The following is a 21,239-nucleotide window of genomic DNA, read 5'->3' as shown; positions in this document are numbered from 1 at the left end:
AGGAAAATTTCAAATATAAAAAGTTTTGAAGTTATTTGCTCTTAATGGAAGAAACAGAAAAAGTGTTATCATATAAAAAAATCCATAAACTTATTTCTCAATTTCTCCACATAGTGCAACAAACATTGGCCATTAAGAAAGCTGTCTCTTCAAAAGTGAATTAGAAACAAATATGGTATGTGGACTGATGAACTAACACCGGCATTAACAGTTAGCAATACAAAATTTGATTTTATGAAAATCTGAAGTCTTGAAACTTTAGTTAAACAGTAAATACTGTGATGGCACAGTAAATAATACAGGCTATACTATGAAACAAAACTATGACATGCTTTCAGAAGCCACAAAAATATTCCAAAACTATGACATGCTTTCAGAAGCCACAAAAATATTCCAAAATAGGAAAACCTCCTCAAAACAGTTGTGAAGCACAGTAGTACATTTAACTTGGAAGAGACAGCTTACCCTGATTTCTGTCTCTGCTTTCTCCAATGTCAGTACTGGTAGTGGCAATTGTATCTGCCAAGGCCATCAATGACATTTGCTCCATCCTAGTCAGACCTGGCAAGCTTGAATGAAGCAAGTGACGAGAAAGAACTTGAGCATGCTCTGGTCCAAAGTAAGTTGGGCTATATTGAGAAAGATCGATGACTTTTGATTTCGAACTGTCTTCATCTGCATCAAGTGTAACAAGTTCATCTGTACTTACAACAGTATTTTGAAAGAGATCTTCATAATTGTCATTGGGCATATCTTTTTTATTTTGACTATTTTGATTATTAGACTTCTCTGAACAGGAATGAGATGAATCGTCATCCGCAGCAAGCAGAGCATACAAAGGCAATGGTGGAACAGAGTCTATTTCGATATAGTCTGTAGTCTCAGTTTTGCTGAATGTTTTGGGATCTCTTGCAGTACTTCCACTAGCACTGATAGTCAAAGATCTGAGCTTCTTATCATGATTAGGCTCAGATTCATTTATGGCAACAACTTCTCCAGCAATGCACTTCACTAGATGGGACAGAATGGCTTTTGCTCTACGTACTTTACCAAGATCCATGAGTTCCAACAGTTGATATGGATGGTACTGAGGTAAAGTGGGAGATAATGTATGAGCTGCCTCAAAAAGACCAGAATCTTCCATTTCCGTAGACAGATCACAGGCAGATCTTTTCCCACTAAGTTTCTGTGCAAGGCTGGTCATAGATCTGGTCAAGGTTCGCTTTGGTGGATGCAGACCTGAGGCGGCTGACTGGCTTTGTTTCATTAAGCTGGTTATACACGGCGTACTTCCACTGTAGGAATCTGTACTAACTAGTTCCTGCTTCGAAGGAGATTGCCACTGGGAATAAACATGCATTTCACAATCCATTCCAACTACAAGAATGCCATCACGCACCCAAGACAAGGAGACTGGAAAAGGAGGCGACCCCTCTACAGATGAAACCAAATCAACACAACGCAGCAGAACAAACCTAGAAAGGGTTGTAGCCTTTGTACTGCCACTATAGGAGATTGCTACAATCTCCTTACCATTTTGTTCTTGCATCTTCCCAGACAGCTGGCCAAACATATAAAGTTTTGATCCAATTCCCACTGTTAGAATATGTGAACCATCTTCCCTAGACATCCAATCTAAGTGTACCAAGTGCTTAGTGCTGGGCATAATATTCCCACCATGAGACAGAGAAATGTCTTGTCGGTTATACGCCACTAAATTACTATCAATACTAACACCAGCGTCTAACATGGTGCCTATCTCATCTAAGTGAAGAGTCTGTTCTAGAATCCAGGAAGAACCCCCTGTAGATTCACATTCAAAAATACTAACATCCATTATAAAATCTTGAGAAAGATGACTATTTTTAGATGTTACATGTTTGTATGCTACTGCTAATCTGTTTGTGTGTGCACAGCTAACTTCAGCTGGCCTTCCTGGAACATTAATAGCACTACTACTAAGAACTCCATCCTCAATCAGTAATGGCCATTCTTCCCATACATATGTAACATCACTATGTGCACTACATTCTGGCACGGAAGAAACTGATGATTCAGCGGTAACTCTGCATCTCCAGAATCGAACTTTTCCATCAGAGCATGAAGTAGCCAGCAGATACGGTGCACGACAAACAGGATATATGGAAGAAGAACTCAGATGTCCTAAAATTGAAAAAAACAAAACACTTTTACTCAGGTAAATAATAAAAAGCAAAGCAGAAAAAGTAAAGATGTTTTTATTCAGTTATCATTTTATTATTCTGAAACAAAAAAATACTGGCCCTTCCTCACAAAGAGGTTTGTTTGCAGGGCTTCACAAAACAGACAACGTGACAAAAATACTATGAACCCATTTTACGCTTTGTTTCCATGTTATGCTCTACAAAGGAGTCAAATTATATGATTTAAACCTGAATATTAATATCTATCATCTCTCCCATCAAACAAACATTTCCCATTCAGATATCTAAAAATCTTTGTAAAATATTTTCGGAAAGATTACTGATGGAAGCCTTAAAATTTAAGTACAGATCCTACAAAAAATTTCATGAATGACTACAAAACTAAATTTCTGTTTCTATAATTCCTTTTATTGCAAGAATACGGAATTCAATAAATATTATACCTTAAATAAAAGCTTTATTTTATTATTAGTTCCAGGATTGAGATATAAAGTCAGGGGAGCAAGTTTTAGCAAACCTTTTGGATCCACCTATAAGCGTTTTAATTTTAACAACAAATACCAAGCATACCTTGTTTCTATTTTAAGACCGAAGTCAGAAAGGGAAGGATTCCTTATTTTATTCTTTAAAAAAAATTACAAACCTGCTGATGGTTTTACACTTATTATCTCTACTCCTTCCGGCAAACTCAACTCTTGACTATACACCATTTTGGAAGACAGAGTAAGCCAGCTGGTGCTCTGAAGGTTTGCTCTGCAGGCCTGATACTTTTGAGTGAAAGGTGATTGGATCTTCTCTGGATCTGGTGAAGAATACAATTCCTCTGTTTGTGTTGCTGCTTCAGGTGTATTTGAATCTATCTTTTCATCTAAAAAAATTTGCATTGTTAATTTAGAAAAGTCAATGATTTCTTTCAACCTAAGAAGTAATTTTACTCACCTTAAAAGTTCCAAAAAGACTTAAAATTTTACTTTAATTTCAATGAAATGTGCTCCCACATTGAGATTTGAAGAGAAATGCTAGCACACCTCCGATTAAATACTTCTGAAATTCTAGAACTGCTGAGAAGTTATACCTTTAAACTCTTCAGACTTAAAACAATCAAACCAGAAACACCAAAACTGCAGACGAAAGAGGTATGTATGTGGTTATCCACAGAAATTAATGCTTCATGAAGCACAAAGTACCTGAAGCTAGAGAAAATTAAATGAAGACCTCCAAGTCTTACCTTACAAATTGGGAAAAGGTATTTTTCAGAAAAGTTTTGTTAATATTTGCTTAAAATGGAGGATGTCAGAGATTATGTGCTATGAATGCTTCATTACTTTTTTTTTTTAAAATAAAACTCAACAGTTGAATTATGAATTTGATGGATTTGGAACATGAAGATGGCCAATAAGTTTGTTGAAAAGCCTTATCAGTAATGTCCTCATCGTATAAGTAGATCAGAAAATTTGGATCTTTAGTCTTCTCACCAATTTATAAAACTAATTGCAATAATACTTAAAATAACTGAAGAAATTCTGCCTTTGAAAGCAACAAATACCAATTTGGTTTAAATGACAGAAACACGCATTGTAACAGATTCCTCTGGTATGTAGTGAATGCCAGATTTATGTTTTCTTAAAATCTTTAAATGTTAACAGAAAAGTACTGAAGCGTATCTTAGCTTACTTCAATAGTTATAGTTTTTGTGGTAGTTTGGTAGTCTGAAAGAGGACTAGCAGATTTCAGAACTTCAAAATTGCTGATAAATCTAATTGTATCTCTCATGTTTAGGTGCTTCAGACTACCGTACAATTCAGAACCTATGTGTAAACTCAAAAAATCGCAGAACAAAAACTTCAGAGAAGCAAAACATCTGAACTGTTAGGCTGTATTAAAACCAGAGAAATATGTTTGCCCTTAGAATGCACAAAAAATTGCAAACTTTGGGCTCACGCTGAACTCAAAAGCTTTAGCATTCTGAAGATTAAGAAGTAATCAAGAAAGAATGGGTTGTGATGAAAGCTTGTAATAGAAGAATTGCAGGTTCTTTTCAAAAAGCTGAAATACAATTTAGAATATGCTGAAGAGCAGATATATTCACAAGATAGTGACTTTTGTTTTTTAAACAGAAAACTACAAGAAAGGGCTTACCTACTGAGACAGGAATTGACTTCAAATGTAAATGCCACATATGTAGTAATGAATGGGTTTGAGTATACTCTATTACTATTAAGTAGAATTTTTCAGAGAATCCATTCTGCTGGTTTCCTGATGAAATTCAGAACAGGAAGATCTTAGGGGTTATTCACCTGAAAGCAGAACTAAATTTTGCTGGCTAGCAAATAATCGTTTTAAGCTATCGCGAACTAATACTGAAATGCAATGGTCTGACTACATGCAACTCTGTTATATTGGTTTTCGCAGCATTTTATCACAAGCAATAACCACTACAATTATAGATACACACATGAAGAATTGTCAGTGTTTTCTTTTAGAAAGGACAAAATATTCACCTGAATTTGCTGTGTTTAAAGTTAAATCCCAGAATGTACTCTCATGCTCTACACCTTAGTCTTTTACATGCTTGTCTCTTACAGTTTCTTAGCTATCCGTTACTGGCAACTGTAACAGTTAAGACAGTGAGCCAGACAGAGGTTGGGCTTTTAATGTATAAAAAGTATACAAGATACATCTAGAGAAGAAATGCCATGTCAACAGTTGGGAAAGTCATAGCCTGGTCTAACGGACAGGCTCATCCATCACAACCCAGCCAGACTGACTATACAGTCTGGAAAGCACAAGAGGTACAACGCTTCTTCCTAAGAAATTATTTGCTATAGTTTCACCCCGAGAAAAGACAACATGAGTTGTAGTATCAGTAGGAGCCCATTTCTGGGTGCACCCAGCCATCTCCTTCCTTGGCACCAAAGTAAAGCCATTAGGACCAAGAAAGAATAGTTAGTTTAGTGACCATCTTTCCCCCATGATTCCTCCAACCCTTCTTTAGGTGTGCATCTACACAAAACATGATCAAGAATAAGCTGTATTTGCCCTGTGGGTTTGACATTGGGTTGCTTATGGTACTGTAGAAAAATGCAAGTGAATTTGTTCTTTTTTTAAAAACAACACAAGCTAAATACTTATATGGGGTTTTTAAAACTAAGGAGCTTTAAATACTTTCAAATTAGAATGTATGCAAATGATACACTTCTAATTTACAGTTTTTCAAAGGGTCAATTTAGCCCAATTTCTTACATGGCAGCAATCCACATAGACCTTCAGAACACACACAGTTGCACACAGTTGCCCTTTTCTAAGACCAAATAGCTTCCATATTTCTTTTAAAAGTCCTTTCTGTGTATCACACTCAAGATGCAAACATACAATAGATTTACACTGTAGAGTAACACTTCTTTTTGTTCTCTATTTTGTTCCTAATTTTCAACATCCCGTTTGTGTTTTTTGACCTCTGCTGAGAGTTGGGTTGACATTTCAACAGATTATCTCCATTACTCCAAACCTCTTTCTCGACTAGAAACAGCTAATTCAGAATTGATCACTATCTATATACAGTTCAGGTAATATTTCCCTAGGTGTCTCCCTTTTCTTCTAACAAAAATAAATTTTGCGTACAAAGTTATTATGCAACATTTTGACGCTGTTCCACAACTTTGCTTCCTTTTATTCAGCATTCCCTTTACTACTGCAGATGGCTTGGAATCGCAAACTTTACTCTGACCCTTTTTTTCCACATTATTTCATTGGAACAGAACAAAACAAAATTGAGATGCCTGTGTAACACAACCACTGACCGACTCCACCAAGGAAAACTGATCATTTATTCTAGAGCAATTCAGATCTGCCCTAAGACCTACAAATCCACACACTACTCATAATATTGTATTTTATAGTTGTGTTTTGGGGGATTTGTTTCCCCTGCCATTTATTATACAACGCAAGGCCTGAGGAGCAGTACTTAGCTGATGTAAAGGATGAACATCCATTGTGAAAGGACGCAAGTAAGCTTTGTCCATGTCATACCCTACAGTACAGGCTCTACATTTAAAACCCTTTCCCCCTCAAGTAAGAAAGGTATCAGCAATGGAATGCTTAATACAGTACATGATGGGTATCTCATGATTTAAGCTTCTTTACCTAAATCTGGTTGCACGCTACACTTAAAGTAGTACGCATGAGTTTCATTAGACTAGATTTTCTTCTTTGGTATATAAAGATCTCAAATAGAGTAAGGTATTTGACCTTAAAATGCTAAAAGCTATATTACAAGTTCTTTTTCCTCTGTGGAATGAAAAATATAATACTTTGTCTTCTATGTTCTATGAAAAAGAATTCTTTACCAGAGTCTGATAAATTGTTCTTCTTTTCAGGTATTTCCTTCTCCTGGTTATTTAATATGAAGTCTTCTTGAAAAACATGGAATAACTGCGTTTTCCTGCCATGCTAATAAAGTAAAAACACACATAAGAACTGAACATCATGGAGTCTCCTGCTTATGATTGCTCCCTAACATGGATTAGGGAGCAACTTAACTTGATTGTTAAGTTATACACATCAATGAAAGATTTTTCAAGAAAATGCACCTTCATTACTCACATTTTTTTCATACTATGAAACCAAAAGCAAGCATATGCCAGAATCCATCTTTAAATACCTCATCTTAACCTGATGGAGAGCTAGCCTTATTATTAACACTTTTCAAACAAGCTAATTATGATATAAAATGAGTACAGAAAAAGGTCTCACAAGCTCTGTGATAGCATCCAGTTCAATGATACATCCTGGGCGAGCCGTAGATTGCTGACTTATGATGTTAAAAACTTCACCAACGTATTTCTGTTTAAAAAGAGTCAGGGGAATGGGTCGTTAACTCAGTTTTGTGCATTTCTGTGGCACAGCCTGCTAGGTAGGTGCAACATCAAGCAAATGTTAACTAAAACATTAAATATACACTGGTTGCAATCCACCAAGAACACAGGTAACATTTCCAGTTTTATCTAGAGCCACATTGTTTTCAATGGCTGAAAGGTCACAAGAACTTGCATCTCCCATCTGGAAAGCCTCGCATTCAGCAGTGTATTGTCCTTTACCCAAGCTGCATTGTCGTCTCAACTTCTCCTTAGGATGGACAATGCACACACACAGTTTGTTGCTCTGTTATTGCTCCTTGTAGTGCAAGTGTTTCAGAGGTATTTCCCAACCAAACACTGACCTGCCTCAATATGCAGAGTTTGAGATTAAATGGAATTGCAGTATGGCTACAATGTGAACTCCTCAGCAACCAGCTTAGTCAGTTACTAACAAGTCTGAAACTAGTGCTACTGAATGAAGTTCCAACCTCCAAAAACTTGAGACAGCTTTTCACTTACAGAAATTTCTGGATTGGAGAGCTCACACAAAAGTTTCTTAGCGTCTATTACAGCTTGATATAATCTCAAATGCTGTCCGTCACTAGCCACAAAGCAGGCACTTGGAGAATTACAGTATGCACCTGAAAAATAAGAATGCACAAAGTGCTCAAATATTCAAACACCAACTTGCTCCCTTTTTTTGGCAAGAGGCAATTTTGACATTATGAAAGAAAACAATATAGCATAAGAAAAATTAACCAGACAATTGCTGTTTACAAGCAAGAACTACAAAGTTTAATGCTGTGCTCAGCAACCAAATCAAAGTATATAAAAGGAAATGAGAACCCCATTTGCAAACCGAGCAAAATCTACCTCTGCTTTAAGTGTTTAACACACTCTGAAGTATGCACTAGCATGTAAGAACTTTACTGCATTAGCTCCTAAAATACCAAATACATAAAAGAAGGCAGAAGAACACAGCAATTCTTCACACAGGAATAAACCATTTCCAAATATCAGCAGCTTGGAAATTTGTGAAATAAAGGACCCATGCTTAACATTTCTTCCAATGTATTCAAGTATATCTACATTATCTATTTAATAGCATTATTAGGTATATTCCTTTTATTCTAGAACACTTCACAAATCAGGAAACCAAACTCACCAAGGCAATAGCTGGGTATAAGTGTGGGCAGCCATGCAACATTAGAAAAAGCTGAAACATGGAGAGAATTGATCCGAGCAAGTTCAGAAACTCCACCAGAAAAGGACAAAGGCCCAACGGGGTCAACTCTCCAAAGAATAAGTTCACTGTAAACCGCATTGGGATCCTGGGATGTTACATCTGCATTGCCTCTATTCTGAAGTCTTACTGGTGACTCCAGAGATTTTAAAGAATCATCTGCCTGTTTTGCATTCTCAACATCTGGTGAAATTAGAGCATTGTGATGTGAGGTTGTAAGCAGCAGTGGTAATACTGAGTGGCAAGCCAAGTCATTAAGATGAAAACGGTGACCACAATATCGGGATTTATGTGAAATACTGAGTACAGTTGAAAAAGCAGATTCCTCAGCAAAACTCACTAGCCACTGATTCAATGACCCATCTGCATGTTTAGAAATCATCATAACATTGGGCGTGAAGATACTTAGTTTCAAACTGTTGGTTGATTTACTGTGTCCAGAAGAGATAAGCATAGATGAAGATCGAGTAAGGCCAGGAGGCTTTTGTTTGCCTTGTTGAATAGCTAAGTCAACATTTTTGGTACAAGCATACATCACTATACTTCTACAAAGAGAGTTTGCATCACCCGTCGGAAATGCAACAGGAATTCTTGAGACAAATGACACCTGGAATTTTAAGAAAGGGAGAAAGAATAAGTATTAAAGTTATTTTCTCATCATGCTTCTTACTGAATAGCAACGCATAATCCAGAAAAAATGAAGTCCCTGCCCCTGGCGAAACATGCCAGGCTGGTATTCATCTAGCCAGTCCACATGCCATACCAGCAGTGAACCATCCATAGGATGTATACTGAATAGCATGTCAGCATTTTTACTCCATTCAGAAAGCAGTACTTCAATTTCATGATCAATAATAGCAGAAGATAAAGGAACCAGGCTCGAATTTGGAGTAGTTTTCTCATCACCCAGTTCCTTCTTTTCTTGGTTTCCTTTTTGTTCATCTCCATTTTCTTCAACTTCTAGAACACACAGACATATAAATATATATATATATTATATTCAAAAGCAGAAGTATAGCAAGCAGTGTTATTCAGGCATTGGAGTACATTTCAGGCCTTTCATAAACCACTTACATAAGCACAAATTTAAAATAATGAAAATTTTAATCAGAAATCCTCTACTGGACCTCACTCAATGACTAGCAAACCTTAACTTGAAATACTTTTTTTTTATTTTCCCCCATTTTATACAAATTTTTGCATGCACAGGCAGAACAAAAGCAGTCATCTCCAAACTGCATGCATTTAAATTAATTGACTATATTATGTTATAGATTAAAGCTATTTAGATTAGGTGTACATTAACACTAAAAAAAAAAGAAAGTTAATTCTAAAGTTGCACCTGCTTCCCTAAACAGGTTAAAATAGCACACTTTCATGCAAAGGCCTCCAGATCAGCCTAAGTAGTACAGTTTTCAGCATAAATAACTCAGAATCTCTGGAACAACCATAAACAAATTTAGAATTTCTGGATACAGATCTTTAAAAGTCACTTAGGTACTTCCAGCATAAGGGAAGGAAATGCATAGAAATGCTACTGTAATCTGACTGTATCCCTACATCTCAATTTGCCTGCCTCTTACTTCACATGAAAGAACATTATGAATTATTTTGTAAAATGAAAGCCATTTGTCTATGATAAGACTTTTACCTTCTGATCTGCCATCCATTTGATTAGATTCCTCAGTGTTAATCTCAGGAGAATGATGTTCAAAACTCTTTTTAAGTTGTTGCAAAAATACTTCCATGGATAAGGTAAAATGAAGTTCTTTATTGTTTAGCCAGTGCACAACAAAAGGTCCACTTTTTTCTTCATTTTCACCAAGACTCAGAGATGTGATAGAAGGGAGTAGAGGAATATCTACCAGAAAAAGATGATGATTTTTGAAAACCAAGTAGTTTGGTCAAAAAATAATTTTAGAGAAATTGTTTTTAAGCAGAAATCCTACCATGAAAAAAAAAATACACTAAGCGTATTGCCACTTGTCATTCATTTCACAAACATCATCTACTTTCAGTATTAAATTGCTTGACTGCTACCACAAGAGATTTTCCACAGGGAGGCTCTCTGGTATGCTTACATTAGGATTACATTATGGCCCTGCGTTGTTACATCTTCATGATGTAACACTGTTTATACAAGTTAATTTACTTTGCCTTTTGCTACTACAGCTCATAATTTAAGCATAATTTCCCAACATCTAGTCCACAATGGAGGCTGCAGTAGGTAATCACTGTAATCAAGGAGCACATATGACAGGGCTTACACTTGCAAAAACTAGTACAGTGACTCTATAACACCCTCATATAAAGCCAGGATTTCTGATTCCTATAGATTCTGTTATTATTTTACATTGCCCTATGATGCTACTTGGTGTACCAGGTGGCTTTAAAAATAAAGCGGTAATCACAAAGTAAGGGACAGAAGCAAGTATCAGACTGCTGCAGAGTAACATCACCTAAATCAAGTGTGGCTAAAAAGCAGCTAGGTGATTTACTGCCATTTCCTCACATGGGCCATACAGCAACATGCTAAAAGCTCAACCTAGAAGTCTCCATATATATTGTCATCTCCTTCTGCACCCTATTTATTACTTTACTTAAATTCCATACCCTGGGAGACAAAATACTTTTCACTCCAATTCTGGTTTGGTTTTGGTTTTTTTCAAAGCTAGTGATGGCTTTGAATTACTTACCTCCAGTCTAGCCTAAGAAAATGGTAACAGAGAGCACACAGACAGAAGGACCACCATGACTACCAGCAATTTTGTGGTGGGGAGGGGATGCAGCAGGGGAGGAGGAGAAGCACCGAATATTTAAGAAATACAGTCTGTCTCCCTAAAAAGGCCAATTAATGTCAGTCTCAAAAATATTGTAATACATTTGACAAAAACAGAACTTGGAGGGAAGAATTCTGTTGACCTCTCTTTGGAAGACAAAACTACAGTAAACGTGAATAAGAAGGTGAACTGGAAAGAGGATTTTTCATATTAGATTATAAATTATATACTTTGAATATATATCAAAAGATCGCTAAAGAAATCATTTTTGTTCCCATTCTCCTACCTCAAAACTACCAACTCCTAACTGATGCTTAGCTCTGGACAAAATCCTTAGTGAATTTCTATTTGCTTCATAAATCACATTCACCCTTTCCAGAAAACTTCTAAAGTCGTTGGATTCAATAACTTTTTCTGCATTTGCCTAGAGATAAATTTGTCATAACAACCACTGCTTATTCCTTTCACTGAACTCCACTCAGGCTGAATACCAGTTTAAATAACACTCTAATATAAAAGAAGGTGTCAAGGGTTTTGTTGCTACAGGAAAATTAATTTCAAAATTAACAACAGAACACAAATACAATAAAAATTAAAGAGACATTTCTTCTTTTATATGACAGCATTATTCTTCAAAAAGTGAAGTGAATGAGAGATAAAGCTGCTTTCGCCTTAGTTTTTATCAAGTACTCTGTTGTAATAAGGGCAAATTTTCAAGTGAGAGATCATAAACCAATTTGGTTTAAATTAAATGAAAGAAAATACAATTAGGTTTTCAGATATAATTTAATTTCAAAAGGGCACACTAAAAGGACTACGTAGAGAATCTGGTTAGACTGAGGTACTTAAAGAATTGACTGTGAGGGAGAACAAATATTTCTTTAAATTAAAGATTTAAGATGTGAAAGTTACTTTGAACAGAGGTTCTGCATCAAAGGACAACCTGTTATCCTCCAATCTACCCAGTTAAAGACTAAGCGATCCAAAAGACAGTATCAAGATAGATAATATTAATACAGGTAACACAGGAGGAATACAAGATTAAAAAGGCCAAAGACAAGTGTTACACACCTAGGAAAATCTTTTACCATTCTTTTCCAAAATTATTTTTATTCCCATTCTGTGAGTTTGCTGTTGGGCACATTTATATTGCAAAGACTATTAAAAGCAAAATTAAAGTTTACTTAGTTATTACGTATAAAAAAACAAGGAAGGAAGTGCATTAAGAGTAGACATAATAAAAAGATAGTGAAAGATTACGCGCTAGCCACATGAAGATGTTATCTCGGTCCTTGTACAATTCGAAGATGCAGAAATGCAGAGGGGAGAACTACAAATCTCCAAGAAGCTTTGGAGAAATTTTCATTTATGACATTGGGTAGTAACATATGTAATGACTGGGACATTTCCTGTAGAAATAGGATAGCATTGATGGTACAGCACCAAACTGCAAGCAGTTTCCTTTTGGTAGGCTGGATGTGATTCTAGTCACATCTGTTAAAAGAAACATGAAGCAATACTAAAAAAGGTGAAGACTAACTCTAATCTTACAGGAGGAAGTGTTTACAGCTTGCTTAGCCCAGCAATGGTAATGGAAACCAATAGTTCTTTATAATCACACTAAAGACTGTACAGCTACAAATATGAACTAATCATGAATGCCTTTGTGTCAAAATTGGCCTTTCAAACAAGGGTCAATAGGAACAAAAAACCAATTTAAAAATACTATTTATAAGACTTAGAGCTTAACTAGTTTAAGAAAAGGATTACATAGTATGTTTGCTCATTAAGTCTAGACACAGGAAATCACATCACAGCAGTAAAACCTTAATGAAAGGCCATTCAATATTGTATTTCTATTCAATGAGCAGACATGCACTTCATTTTCAATATACACAAACAATTATGAAGACAGAAATATTAGCAACTATAGGGGATTTTCCTTAATGCCTATCAACATATTGCTTGAGTGCAGGAGAATATTAAAGTTCATGGAACACAAGATGAGGACATGTTTTGCTTGGTTTAGAGACAGAACAGAAGTACAGGGGTGTGTGGTTATTTCAGACACTTAGTGTCAGGTACTCATTTTAAGAAGCTTGGCAATTTTTTATTTATCAATGTGCTCCCAATATCATACACAATTCCCAGTAAATTTGTAACTCCAGTTACAAATACTTAGCCTTCCACATCTCAGACTGTGAATCTCAGTTAAAAGATGACCAAAGATGAAAGACAGGATTACTGTAGAGGAAATTTATTCACATCATTTCATTGCTGTAGAAGAAGGTTCTTCCATGCATTAAATGAAACCAACATGCTAGTAATTTTGCATGATCATGTAAATACTGTACAAATACATTTGAGCCAGTTAAGCTTACACAGACAACACAGACCTAACAGAAATTGTAGCTCAAAATGTAGCAAGGATTTACACTTTTTACCTGTGGCTGGATTGATGCTGGCAGCAATATGGAAGTGGCAAAGTGCATTTGCATGAGGAGGGATGTTCCTATGAACTTCATGGGCATCTTGCTGATGGGGAGCATATCCAGTATGCGCTACAACAGCACCCGACCTCCTCCTTCCTCGTCGGAAGTGCCTCAGGTTTAACTGCATGAAGAATAAGGTGTCATTTTTAATTCCTTTCAAAAAGAAAAAGCAGATTTCATCTGTAAGTGGTTTTCTAGATACTTGGGAACAAAATTTTTCAGTCTAAAAACTACTTTAAAGCATCAGTGCAGTTTTTCGCAAAAATTGAACTGTTCGGGTTGTGTCTGCAGTAGAGAGATACCAGTGCCTTCAGATTCATTTATGAAGGCCCATACAGTACCTTAACATAGTAACTGCTTCATATTTCAGCATGCAATGTTCATACAGTTTTTATACTTAAACAGAAAATACTATTGTGTTTCATAAACATATACCATACTTACTCAAGATTCTGAACAAAAAAAACAGCAAATCTGAATGATCTCATTTCAAAGTCTGAAAAACTGATCAGTACTTTGGATCTGATTGGATCAGTACTTCCACTCCAGCCATAAGGGCCCAATGAGTTTTAAGGTCTTCCCCCCTTTATGCAAATAGATGTTTCCAAGGGAAAAAATAATATTCAATAGATTGACTATGCCAGTATTAAAAAGTCTCACATACTGTACAGTTCAAGGCCATTGTGCTGTAGATCTCCATACAGGCACCAAAAGGTACAAAAAGGTACACAGTTTGTATTAAGGATGGTATTACACTCTCGGCGTTCTTTTTCACTTGCTATCCTTTGTATCTTACCACAGCATGCTCATGTAAAATAGTTCTCTCCCAATTTTTATGTAATTGTTATTTCTAATCTCTAATATTGCCTCTTATTTTCAATAGGAACACAGAACTGTCTCCAACTTCCTTTCCCTTCCCCACTTGGAATATTTTTTCTTTGCTGTGTTGTGCCTTTCAGCCTGTCATATTTTTCATCTATGCCACATGCGCTAATAAAGCACCATGATTGTGCTAAATACATCACTCCATTAAGATAAGAGCACAATATCCACATACACTCTACACAGCTTTGTAGGAGACTAATGCTTCACCTTCCCCCTGCTTCCCACTGTTTAGAAAACACTATCCAGTAACGATCATTTGCCTTAGAGATACAGCTTATGAGCAGTCTGCTCTACTTGAGGACCACAGCAGAAAGACAACAAAGGCCATCTTTCTTCCTTCCATTTTATCACTGTTTTTCCACTTGCACAAGCCAGAGAAGTCCCACAACTTCAGAGGTAACAACTGAGCCCCTACCATACATTTTAAGGCAGCATCATTAGTGGGTTTCACATAACCTATATACAACATGTGCTCCATACTGTTTCTAGCCCTTTGAACTAGATACTGCAAAGCACTTTGCTTCAGTCACCAGAGCAAAATAGGCAGTATTAGAAGACAGTGTCTCCTAATGTGAAAGCTCAGGACTGCTGTCAGCTTAGCCTTCCTAAGGAAGATTTAAAGTAAATTCATTATTTTATAGCATTTTATGCATATCTATGGTATAAAGGATTTCAGCTTATGATACATGTTCAAGTTACTAATTATATTCCTGTCTAAAATTATATGTGTGTACATGTACTTATTCTCACTGTTCAATTTCACTTCTTACCTCTAAAGCATTTTGCACTTTTTCCTTACTTGAAGAATTTCTCTTGAAGTTATTTGTGAAGTTCACTAGTTCACTCCAATTGTTGTATCCTCCACCATACAACAGACTGTCATTGGGTAACAAAGTCTCTGCCCAGAGACGACAAACATTATCCTTACAGCAAGTCAGGAGTACATTGCAGACAGCACCGCTAATGAAGGAAAATTTAGATGTGAAGAAGCTGCTTACTATCACATAGCATCAAAATAAAGCAACACTACCAAACAGTTTTACATTATCAGTTTTCGGAATAGCACCAAGTAACTTAAAGATACTAAGGAAAGAAAAACTCAACAATACATTCTTAGAAAAACAAACTATGTATGAAAGGCTTTCATATCTATTCAAATATCTGAATATAAATTACCTCAAACTTCATTACACAACTGTGCAACACCAAATCATGGATTTCAATTTACAGAATTAGTCATAGCTGGAATAGCAAAATTTATGTTTTTCTTTTTAAAGTCCTTCACATAAAAAGCTAATCATATTCTGGATACTGTTCTCAATTCCCTGGATCTTACTGCTATATAGCACTTACAAAATTATATATCCAAAACAGAGAAACCAAGGTAATACCAGGAATACAACAGCCAATTTAAAACTACAAGGTTTTCTTAATTACTATTTCTCCAAATGCAATTTGTGTTATATATACGTATATCAAAAAAATCCAATTAATCTAAACTAGGCACTGAAAAAAACTATGCAGATCATCAGATTTCCAGTTCATGTAAGTTCACAATTTAGTTTTAGCTAAGACTCGGAAACTGTATTGATCATCTGACTGGACTGTCCAGCAGTAAACTCCCTTAGCCATCATGGAGTAGATGGATTTTCAAGACTGATTTAAGGACTACAGCAATGGCTTTATGAAGAGTCTTCTACTTAAAGGTTGGTACAAAAGACAGCATAAACTTGCTCAAACACACAAAGGTATGCAGAATTCAAATTGCTACTATTTGGAATAATATGGCAAAAAGATGGTTGAAGAGCACAAAATTGCTAATGCTACTTTAGTTTGAGATTGCAATTTCTGGTGAAAACTAGGGACAGGTCATTTAGGAATCATCAGAACACACACACACACAAAAAAAAAATCAAACCAGAATACCATTCCAAACTATCATTTTAATTCAATTTCCAAATACTGTTTCTGACAGAGGTCTAGTTTTGTACTAGGTAGAAAAATAAATTAAAAGACACGGAAATATCTGAATATGTGAGAAAGATGACATAAAGTGACAGGACTTTTGAATTGCTCTGATCCCATTAGGACAGAAGACAGGAACAAGCTGGGATCAAATGCTTGAATGGTCATTTAAGACAGTGCTGTCAAAAAGATGCAAAGAGAGGTAATTTAAAAGAGCTGATTTTATATTTAGTCCAATCTCTAAGCCAGTCTGTGGGACTCCCTTTCTATCTTTCCAGTTCTTTCTCAGGTAAGAGAATGCTTACCAGGTGTGCAAACTCAATTATTAACTGAAGTAAACTGTACAACTTTTGTGATTGTTGACTGTACAGCTGGGAAGACTGTACAGTTTGGGTTTTTTTGGGCAATTTATAAACCTCAGGTTATTAGAACTACTGACCGTGGCATGAATTTACTGGTCTTCCTCCATGAAAATGTGTTTACTGATCGAGGATGAGCCAAATAAACAAATGAAAAATCAACTTCTTTTGCTTGTTTTTCTGGACTTGCGCCAGGTGGTGTTACGGCTGATCGCCAAGTGTCTGTATTGTACCATACTTTCACAAGACAATCATCCTGGGGAAAGAAAAAAAGACAGTAAGAAAGACTATCTTGGTTAAGAATATGATGCACTTCAAGTACTTCTGAGTATGTCTGGATTTTCATTTTTCTTTTAAGTAAAATACTTTTCTGATGACATAAAGTCAGTTCAGTAAACAGAACTTCAAAACCTGATCATAAAGAAAACACAGTAGCAGAGCTTCCTTTTAATCTCTCTTGCCGTTACTAACTCGGATTTCATTTTGCTACTTCTGATTAGGTGCCAGTTTTTAACCACAAAAATGCAAGCTGTACTGGCTTGAGCTGGTATTCAAATGTTAATACAACTTACTGTACTTTGACAGAAAACCCCCAAAACCTACACACACAAATTTAAATGCTAGGAATACAAACAAGGGTCAAAGATGACATCCCAAAAATCAAGCTCAGTACTGCTCAGCCTGTTTTTTTTAGATACTCACATACACACATTGAAAAAACTCATGTTCTTAGTGTCCTTGTTCTTATGCCTTTAAGGACCAGACAAATTAATCTAGATCTAGATTCGCAAGCTGTTGATCAACTATTAAATATGAATTGTACTGAAATATTGTATTAACCTGGGTATGCCTAACACGACCCTATTGGGGGGAGAGAGAGGTTGTTTTGCTGACCAGCATTTTCTCGCATAAAAAATTAAACAAAGAAAGAAGACACAGAAACAAAGATGCATTTTAAAGATTCTGCAGGCAGGTAACTAACTTAGCCATTTATAGTAAAATTCCCCCCCCCCCAGTAATTTTTCCTACATATTCCTACCTGTTCAGTAATTGTGCTTTGCATGAGTTTATAATGTAAGATAACACAACAGGACATAAGACATTCCAGTCAAAAACTCTGCAAGGATATTAGTCCTATAGAAGCTATTTGCAGATTAATGTATTTTTCCACAATTTAATCATACTGTAACATTAGAATCCATTAAAACTTGACTTTTAAAATAAATACTAACTGCTACCCATCCAAAAAAAAAAAAGTGAAATACATACAGTGTATCTTGCCAACAACGACAAAACACTTTTTTTTTTTTGATAAAACATGTACTCTAACAATTTTATAAGTAATAGTTATCTTAAACATGACTGGAATAACTCTCCTTTCAGCCAGTAAATGGTTGAAGACATCACAGAACACAGAGCAAGCAATATGACAGGAATGGAACATGAGACCTTGTTGCTTTGTTATTATGCGGAGTATAGTTTATCATCAAGAAAGTCTAGTATTTCACTTCATGTGTTGGAAACTAGCCAACTGGAATATAGTTTCCCAGAAAAAGAGATCTAGATTATTCTATAGATTTGTTACCTCTTTGTCTCTACCTTAAAGATAGCAAATGCCTTAAAAGTTGGTCTTCTAAGCAAGCATAATGATCTGAAATAGCAAGCTTTAGAGGAAAAATCAAATACCTACAACTACGCAAAATGTGTTACTCACCTGTTCTTGATGCATACAACTGAATCATGAAAATATACATGACAACTACCTTTTAAAAGCAGGACTTATCTGCAGACTGAACCATCCCCGAATCTTTGTGCTTCAAGCATGTATTAAGGGACATTATGATCCAAACAGCGACAGCGAAGTTCCACATACTACTACTAAATCAAACACTGTTCTAACCAACCTTAATGTGTACATGCTAAATTTTCATTCTGCTTCCGAAACAGACTAGACCGAACTGCACAACTGTGTTTCATTCTCAAGTCTGAAACGTGTTCTGTCAGGTTAATACTGATCTGGATTCTGTGACACTTAAATCAGGTTTTCACTAATCTCAGCAATTGCATTGTCCCAATTAACCTTACATAGTAGCATTTTGTTCCCTTTTTAATAATTCTGCACTCTCTGCTACGTTCTTTGGTCGGTAGCACAAACTTGATGCCTACCTGCATCTGTTAATCTGTGTTAAAACTGCTTATACTGTTAAGATTCCTGTTTCTTTTTTAAAAACAGTAATCTGAAAACATTTTTTCCACCCCAACAATCTACTTTGATAATCCCATAAATTGTCACAAGATGGGTCTGGACATTCTTACCGGAACTTTTTGACCAATGTCAATGTGACTCTCCCCTCAAATAAAGACAACAGTACTATTTGCAGAAAACAACTACTCATTTCATATCCCTTAACAAGTAATATAAATTCTCGTATGGATTTGTCACACTTTTTCACTGGATCCTCTACATTATCTTTATTTTTTCTGCTTTGTTAGGATATTATTCTTTTACAAAACCTGAACAACAAGTTTTGTAGTATAAATAAAAGATTAGTTAGTGTTTCAGGAAGTGAAAAGAGTAACGGTGACATTTTGCTTTAACTTTTTTGCTTATTTTGCCAAGGGGTTTTATTGCTTTTGCTGATAAACCATTCAGTGCTGAGCACACAAAACTAATCTGTAAGACTGGCCACAGACACCGACATTAACTACGTGCGAATATACCTGCGGAGGGAAATGTGAATTCTCTTCTATGTACACAAATAAGCATACAGACACATTTACACAAAAAGATGTTAGAGCTATTTTTGATTAATGGTGTCATGGTAATAATGAAATACTGAACATATTTCCTCACTAGAAGGATATCCAGCAGTGAGCTCATCCACAGATGTCCCCCATTCCCCAAAACTCTTCTCTTTCTGATGTCTTATAATTTGGTACTTATTAAAAATGGGTATTTTAAAATAGCAAGCACTGAATATTTGTTGGGTGTGGCATCCCCCCCCCCCCCCCCCCCAAACTACCTTAACTACCTTTCTCCCAAATTCTTATTTACCAAAATGCAACGATGCATAGAGGGATTACTGGAAATACTATGCAAAAAAATATAAAAAATAAATTTTTCATTAAAAAGCTTTTTTTTTAAAAAAAAGTGTGGTTTTGTTTTGTTTGTTTACTTTAATAGCTTATCTGAATTAGTACAATACAGATTAGAAAAAAATGCTTACCTTTCCAGCAGTAGCAAAAAACTCCCCGTCCGGCGAGAATTTCATTAAACAAACTTGAGAAGCAGTTCTATGAAATAAAGACAATTAAAAATAGAAAATAAGTTTTAAGAGCTTTCTGAGAATTCTAAACAGTTTTTTTCCCCTTGAACTCATGAAAGTGATTTAATTCTTATATGCAAGTATTCCTTGTATTGTGTGAAACAACTTAAGCTTTAACGAAGTCCAGAAGGACTAGGAGGTAAACTTGTGTGCAACACATGGTTGCAATCACACAGGAAAAACAGAAAACCAAAAAGCTGCAGCTGAGGCTGCTACAATACCCAATATTCCAAAGTATAATAAGAGAAAAACAGCTGCTAACAGATTAAACCCTATGCGATATGCTCTACTTCCACATCACAATCATTTGGATTTCAAATTGATTTCTGCTGTCCCGTATTATCTTCCAATTTATCTGAACGACACCTCCATTTCTCATGCTTCCTACAGTTGGAACCAAGGAAACAAAAAGGCATTAAAAGAATAATGTAGTTAAGAAGTATCTGAAAGCAGTTGTTACGTTAATGGTCACAGTGGTAAAAGATGCCACACCAAAATAATCTGAACTTAAGTACGTGGTTCATTTTTGCTGTGTTTTACTTTCATTCGAAACACTAATAAATGAGCCTTTTTTACAGGTTTTGAAGCACTGAGCGATTGCCTAAGTGACAGGCTTATTAATGGCAACAAGAACATACAAAAGTTTAATTGTGCAGCACAAGTACAGTGTACATTTTCATCCTGAATTAATTAGACATGTATAACAAGTTGTAAGGCCTAACTTTCAAGAAGGATTAAGTTAGCCATCAGGTCAACAAAAGCATGACGCATTTAGTGTACGTAGTAACAACAGCAAGTCAATTACAAAAGCTATGCATCAAAGAAAGTCACTTTCCACCTAGGTTTAAACAACATTCTCCTAGTAGAGCCAATATGAAGACATTTGGGAATGCCTCCTTTGAACATTAAAGATTATTGTGGCAAAGGGCAGAACTGCAAAATCACTATCTTGCAAACTTCTCCTTAAGAAAAATCTATTATAAATCTAACTGAAGTACAAATGCCAGAAGACATACAGGCATAAAAGATCACCTGACAAAGCAAGTTCTGTTGACCCTTTCCAGGACCTACTGGTTCAAAGTACACAACACTCAGCTCACTCTCCTCCACAAAAGAGTTTAAAAGAGGGAAACAGGTGGAGAGCTATGAA

At 35.8% G+C, this 21,239-nt stretch overlaps 1 protein-coding gene across 2 annotated transcripts in view; it reads right to left on the bottom strand.

Annotated features, from left to right (window-relative positions):
- Positions 1–21,239, bottom strand: part of DMXL1 (Dmx-like 1) — a 71,765-nt gene that overhangs the window by 39,986 nt on the left and 10,540 nt on the right. For both annotated transcript variants that reach the window (XM_009580069.1, XM_009580070.1), the window contains exons 5-17: positions 19,991–20,057; positions 16,844–17,019; positions 15,210–15,399; positions 13,507–13,675; positions 9,934–10,143; positions 8,994–9,242; positions 8,205–8,894; positions 7,559–7,680; positions 6,936–7,025; positions 6,530–6,632; positions 4,323–4,439; positions 2,827–3,051; positions 466–2,163 (exon numbers count right to left, since the gene is read on the bottom strand). In XM_009580069.1, the coding sequence (XP_009578364.1) occupies positions 466–2,163; positions 2,827–3,051; positions 4,323–4,439; positions 6,530–6,632; positions 6,936–7,025; positions 7,559–7,680; positions 8,205–8,894; positions 8,994–9,242; positions 9,934–10,143; positions 13,507–13,675; positions 15,210–15,399; positions 16,844–17,019; positions 19,991–20,057 (4,106 nt within the window). The remainder of the gene's footprint in view (positions 1–465; positions 2,164–2,826; positions 3,052–4,322; positions 4,440–6,529; positions 6,633–6,935; positions 7,026–7,558; positions 7,681–8,204; positions 8,895–8,993; positions 9,243–9,933; positions 10,144–13,506; positions 13,676–15,209; positions 15,400–16,843; positions 17,020–19,990; positions 20,058–21,239) is intronic.

Source organism: Fulmarus glacialis, unplaced genomic scaffold (genome assembly GCF_000690835.1).
Source record: "Fulmarus glacialis isolate BGI_N327 unplaced genomic scaffold, ASM69083v1 scaffold2106, whole genome shotgun sequence".
NCBI lineage: Eukaryota > Metazoa > Chordata > Aves > Procellariiformes > Procellariidae > Fulmarus > Fulmarus glacialis.
The sequence above is the reverse complement of the archived record's forward strand: the minus strand, read 5'-3'. Positions and strand labels throughout refer to the sequence as shown.